General features: G+C 56.1%; 1 protein-coding gene across 1 annotated transcript in view; it reads right to left on the bottom strand.

Moving 5' to 3' along the window:
- The window catches only part of LOC105978899 (zinc finger protein 764), a gene marked incomplete at its 5' end in the record, with an annotated part of 9,582 nt that extends 3,288 nt beyond the window's left edge, over positions 1 to 6,294 (bottom strand). The window contains 3 exons of the mRNA XM_045284854.1: positions 4,393 to 4,888; positions 5,844 to 5,954; positions 6,225 to 6,294. Coding sequence (XP_045140789.1) covers positions 4,393 to 4,888; positions 5,844 to 5,954; positions 6,225 to 6,294 — 677 coding nt within the window. The remainder of the gene's footprint in view (positions 1 to 4,392; positions 4,889 to 5,843; positions 5,955 to 6,224) is intronic.

Here is a 6,294-nt window from a genome sequence, read left to right as displayed (position 1 = left end):
CTGGGTGACAGCAACCTTTTCACAAAACTCAAGATCCAAGTGAATCAGAAAGGACCTTCTCCATTTTATGCTGGGCTGAACCTGAAATCCTGGCACCTTCCACTTCAGGGGCCTGAGGGGCACCTGGTGGAGGGGAGATATGGCCTGGAGAAGGTCAAGAGGACCCTACATCACACCCGCTCACCCAGCCGCCCATGCCCTGCAGGTCACTAGTGAGAAGTCTCTATGCGTCTTCACTTCTGCCTCGGGCCGGAGCAGCTGACCAAGTCACCCGATTGCGTCCTTCTCCCAGCATAGAGGTCAGAAAGGCCCCGCGGACTCGGTGTGGCTCAAACTGACCCCATCCCTTTCTTCCCCCACTTGCCCCTCCTGGGTGTCTCTGCAAAGGGCACAACTGTCAGCCTTGGTTTCTCTTGTTCACCACCTGCCGTTGTTATTGTTAGGTGCCATCGAGCTGGCTCCCACCCACAGCACCCGATGTGCAACAAAGCAAAACCCTGTCCAGGCCTCCATGGTCCTATGAAGTCAGAATTTGCAGAAAGAGGGATGTTTTGGGTTGGGTGTTTTGTTTTTATCAGTGGGGAGAGGAGTAAGACCACCTGCCTGTATGGGTCAGCAAGCAGCACAAGAAGTACCCGCGGTCGTGGAAGCAAAAGGTCACCCCAAGAGTGCCAGCATAAGAATGGCACGGGCATGGGCAGCATCTGATCTCCAGTTTCCCAGACCAAGACTGACCCCTATGAGATCGACATCAGAGGTGCCTCCGTCTTCCAACCTTTTGGCCAATTCTGCTATCGGCTGTCTCTCCCACGGTAGTTTCCACGTCTCTGCAGGATTTGATCGTCGTGTTGATGGCCGCATAGAACTCACAGAGCATACTCATCATCATGGACTTATTAGGGAGGCAACAGGTTACAATTCAGGATCAGAAGCAACTCAGGATACAGTTTTTCGGTCAGAATAGCTTCTTAGTCATACCCGCGGGTGGGCCTCTCTTTATCCCTCAGACCTCTCAAGCCAGCACAGCCTCTGCTCTGCTTTGACAAGTGTCACCAACCTGTTGTAGCTCTGCAACAAGGGTCTGGAGGCATCCCATGCCACCAGCAAGCCTCCTGCGCAAAGACACTCAGCTGTCTTGTCAGTTTGCTTGACCCACCACATTCTCTTCTGCCAGCCCCCTGGTCCTGTTGCCTCTGCTGTGGCTGTTTCTCTGCTGCTGCTGCTGCTGCTTGTCTCTGGTGGTACAGGTCTCTCTATCTCTTAGGTCTGAGAAATTCTCAGGGAATCCAGGTTCAAAGGTCATGCTCCAATCTTGGCTCTTCTTTCTTCGTGGTCATAAGGCTCCCCTTTCCATCCATCTCTGGGATGGCTCATTTGAAGCTGAACAGGATGGTAAGACTGGCCAACCCCCTCCTTAGGGTTCCATATACCTTATTCGCATGGCCCCACCCCCACAAGTATGTCACACATCAGACTGACATGATTAGCACCGTATCACCTAGTCATGTAGCGAGAGTTGCAAAGGCTAAAGGCCACCTGGAGAAGTTTGCTGCGCCTCAAGCATCAATGGAGACATCAGGAGGCATGGTTCCAGGCCCAGCTCTGCCACTGACTCCCTGAGCGACCTTAGGCAAGCCTCTCCCCTTCCTAGACCTCAGCTTTTCTCAGGGTGGATTCTGTAGAGCAGTATTTTCATGAGGAAAACAACCCAGTGTTCTTTCCTGTGTCCCTTGGAGAGTCTCTTTGTGCATATTGATCAGGAGTCCCTACTAAAGAAACATTCCACCCACCATTGCCCTGTCTCGTGGAAACAACATGCTTCCTCCCCATCCTCTTTCTCTTTTGCCAAACATTTATTACAAGGAATCCATTTTGAAATCTTTCCAAGACCTCCCTTCTGCCTCTGAAGTTCTACTTTGTCTCACCCTGTCCCACCTCAGCACCATGCCCAGAAACTCTTCCATTCTCCTCACCTCCAAACCCTAACCATCATTCTGGGGCCTCTTACCCGTTCAGCTTTCAGAAGTAACCTCCAATCCATCCACAACATTCCATCGCCACTCTCCCTCAACTGTCACCTCTGACAGGCTGCCCTCGGAGCTGCCGGGGTTGTGTTTGCGTGTTGTAGCTCACATCGCACCCACACACTCTCCTTAAAACCTTCCAGTGGCTTCCCATTCTAATTAGAAGCTCAATGTGGGAGAGCAGTTTCTTCATCGGGTTCTTACCCAGCACCCTGTAACTCTCCCCAAATGATTGGGTCCAATCACACAGAAACCAAACTCATTGTCTTTGAGTCGATGCTGACTGGTCGTGACCCTGTAGGGCAGCGTGGAACTGCCCTGAGTTCCCGAGCCTGGAACTCTTTATGGGAGTAGAAAGCTTTGTCCTTCTCCCGGGGAGCAGCTGCTGGCTTCAAAGTTCTGACCTTGCTGTTAGCAGCCCACTGTGCAACTGCTCTACCTGTGTGCCGCCAGGGCTCCTTAATGACTGGGTGGGACTATGAGAATAGGGCATGTCGTGTGTGACACTAGTAAGGGGACTGGCCCATTTTAGTGATCACTCTCTTGGCTCTAAGGATGGGCCATCTTTGAAGCACAAGCTGAGAGAGCAATCCCAGGGCCCACAGACGAAGAGCACGCTGGAGATCTGACTGACATGGCTCCAGAGCTGGTGGCATGAGACTGCGGAACAGAGTAAAGGAGCCAGAGGCGAAGACAGGAGACCATGAGACAGAACAGAGGAGCAGCGTCCAGACGATGGGACGGTGAGACAGAGAGAGTCACAGGCGGGCTTCCAGGTCCACGGACGGGCCTACACCAAGGAGCCATGTGGCGGAGAGGCTGGGGATTGAAGAGAGACCAGGTGTTGCCGGGGACCAATAACTGTATCCTTCAAGTTTTATGATCTTGGCTTGTAGTGACCTGTGAATTCCCCTAACATAAGCCCCATCGTTGTGAGTATTGGCCACTGGAATGAAGGATCAGAGCCCAGCAGAGAAGCAGAGTACCGTGGGAGGAATGGTTGGTGACAGAGCTGAAGGGTAGAGGCCTGTCTGGCTCTGCCTCGTGGCAACAGGGAAGCCAGAGGAGGTCAAATATTGCTCCCGAGCCATTTACAACACCCAGACTTCACATCTTGGTAGGCAGGTTCCCTCTGAGCGCCTGCGTAAGTCCTCTCCATGCAACTTCCCCGGGTCAGCCACAAGTGTGCTCTCTGTGTTTCAACCACATCAAACTCGGCCCTTCCGGATGTCCTTGTCATCGGCTCCCGGCTCCTCCTCATCACTTGGACCTACACGTGGCATGTTCATCACTTCCCCGTGCTACCTGCTTTGTCCACTGCATCAGCCGTGGCCGTGTTGACTCTGACACACGATGCCGCTAACGGTGTCAGAGTGGAACTGGGCCCAGAGGGTTTTCCATGGCCATCTTCCTAAAGTCCATCCCGGGATGGGCCTCTCTTTCAAGAGCCTCTGGGTAGACCTACATGGCCAGATCGCTGAGTTGGCAGCCCTTCCCCCTCACCTTTGCCCCCACCAGGGGGCTGGCATTTCCTTGACAGTGCTCCTCGTAGCAATCCCAGGGCCTGACTTCCAGGCTCTCCTTCCCCTGCTCTCTGCCGACACAGATCCAAACCAAACGCCCAAACTGTCTATCCGTAGGGTCAACCCCGACTCAGAGCGACCCTCGAGGGCAGGGTAGACCTGCCCCACCCCTGGGGTCAGTTGCTGCCCTCTCTTCATTTCTCTGAGCCCACTGAGATCCCGGGACAAGCGTGTGGACACGTCAACACTCACTCACTCAACAGCTGTTTATTGCACACCTACTGTGCCATACATACCTTGTAAAAGTGTCCGTGTCCAGAGTAACCTTTTGAGGTAGATAATATCAATCTTCATTCTACAGATAAGGAAACTAGGGCTCAGGAAGGTCAAGGGTGGGGATGTGACTTCCGAAGAGGTACAGAGACTAGATCTGTGCCAGGTGCTTATGCCCTCGTCCCACCCACTCCACTCACTGGCTCAGGTCCCGGGGGGCCGGCTGTCAGCCCTTCATCCGGGTCCCTCACCCCAGGCCGGAGTCCTCCCACCCCCACCTCAGCATTGGCCTGTAACTTGGGGACATTTCCTGAGAACACCTGCGGCTGAGATGCGCTTTGAACAAGTCCAGCATCTCACCTTCTTCTTATGGAAGACTGGGGAGGAGGCTGAACAGGCACTTTTCCTTGTTCCAGTGTGGAAACTCACCGGCTCCTGGAAGGAAACCTCGGGAATGAGCTTTCCTTTTCCAAGTTCCTGATCTCAAGAGCCTACCTCAGGCCTCAAGTCCCTCTTTAGTGCAGCCAAGGTCACTGCTCAGGCGCAACTCCGGCCAACAGGGAGCCGATCACCCACACTCCTCAAAGATGTCTGGGTAGTGTCGAAACAGCACCGGTGGGTCCCGGTCACCTCGGACCGGGGCCCGAGGCACAGCTCGGATGCCGGGCCTCCTGCCCCGTCGCCCCCCGGAGCAGGAGCGGTGGATCCACTGGTGGGCTTCCACAGCGAACTTCCTCTTGAAGCGCATGCCGCACTCGGGGCAGGGGAAGGGCCGCTCGCCCGAGTGCATCCGCCGGTGGCTGACCAGCAGCGAGGGGTAAGTGAAGCGCCGGCCACAGTCTGCACACACGTGGCGCCGCTGGCTGGCCTGGGCGTCCGCGCTGGGCTCCGGGGCCGCGGGCTGCGCGCCGGTGCTCTGGTCCCAGGCAGCTTTCAGCAGGGGTGGCTGTGCCCTCGGCCGGGCTCGGTGGGGAGTGGGGTCAGGACTGGGCTTCACCAGCCCTTCCGACGGCTCGTCTCCGGATCCTTCCACTCCGGCTCTTTCCTTCTGGTCGTTGGCCGCGTTTCCTGGGAAACAGGAGATATTACAAATGTAACATTTTAAAACCGGTTTGCCCGGATCGGCTCCGGTGATAAGGTGGTTTGAGTCACCGGACTGCCCAGTGAGGAAGTTGGAGGAAGGGGCGGTGGTCAAGGTCTTCAAGTGGAAATAATCACGGCTTCTTTACCTCCCAGGTTGGTTGGCAAGGGGAAAGGATCGCGCTAACCGTTCACTTAAGTGCTCGATAAGCAGCGACTATCGGTATTGCAGCCCAGGTGGCGGAATGGTTACACATTGGGCGGCAGTTCGAAACCACCAGCCACTCCTTGGGAGAAAGACGAGGCTTTCTACTCTGGGCCGGTTACAGACCTGGACACTCACCAGGGCAGGTCTGCTCTGTGCATAAAGGGTCACTAAGGAGTTGGCATCGATTCGCTGGCTGTGAATTCAGTTTATTTTGTGTGGGCCAGTCTTGTGGTTTCTCAATGGATTCAAAGGAGAGGATTTGGGGCGTTCGTTTAGGATTTTGATGAAGGCCGTTTTACAAACGAGGACACTATTTTGGAGGCGGGGATGGGAGTTGGTTGGTCGTGAGAAGAAAAAAAAACGGTTGCCAATTACGGGGCATTTTCTTGGGACTCATTCTGCCTTGCTTGAGGCGCACGAGGCATTCTGCCTTGCTTGAGGCTAGCGGCCTACTCTTCCGGTCTGAGTGGCTCTTAGCTGGTCCTTGAAGGAGAATGAATGGGGCTCATGCCCAGAGGTCTGTGGAAGGTCTGCACCTGCGCTCGGGATCCTCCAAGCTCAGACACGTCTCCACGTGGCTACTGTCCCACGTGCTCAACGTGTGGGGCTCGGTCTGCCGTCTTTCCGTCTCTACTATGCAATGCAGGTTGTTGGAAGCAAAGAATCAGAAAGGAACCTTTGCTCAACAGGAAGCCCCGGGAGCCCAGGAGGGGGGACTTGGGACCGATCCCTCACCTCTCGGAGCTCCTCCCTTTTCCCCGTGCTCAGGTTCCTGGGCGGCGGGGCTCCAGGCCTCTAGCTCCTGTTCCATCCAAGAGATGAGGGCTGGCTTGGGGCCCGGGAGTCCTGGGAGAGAACGGGGGTCATAGCGCTGGCCCGAGAGGCTGTCCTGGGGCGATGGCGTCCCCCCCGCCAGAGGGAGGGAGGGCATCTCCCGGGAGCAAACAGACTTAACCCACACGAGGCCAGCAATGTCCCTGCCTGAGGGAGGTGGGTGCGGGATGGACCCACCCCCCACCCCCGCCCAGGGGTGTCTGAAACCCTGGGAATGGGAGGTGGTCGGGACTCAGCATCTCGTGAGTGCCGGTGAAGGGGGGCTCGGACCCGGGGCCTCACCGAGCGCGCCCAGGTGGCCGTAGGTCTCGCGCATCACGTCCCGGTACAGGGCCCTCTGCGCGGGCCGCAG

The sequence above is a fragment of the Echinops telfairi genome, unplaced genomic scaffold, assembly GCF_000313985.2.
Source record: "Echinops telfairi isolate 266 unplaced genomic scaffold, ASM31398v2 ScPeMD7_5;HRSCAF=22, whole genome shotgun sequence".
NCBI classification, from domain to species: Eukaryota; Metazoa; Chordata; class Mammalia; order Afrosoricida; family Tenrecidae; genus Echinops; species Echinops telfairi.
The sequence above is the reverse complement of the archived record's forward strand: the minus strand, read 5'-3'. Positions and strand labels throughout refer to the sequence as shown.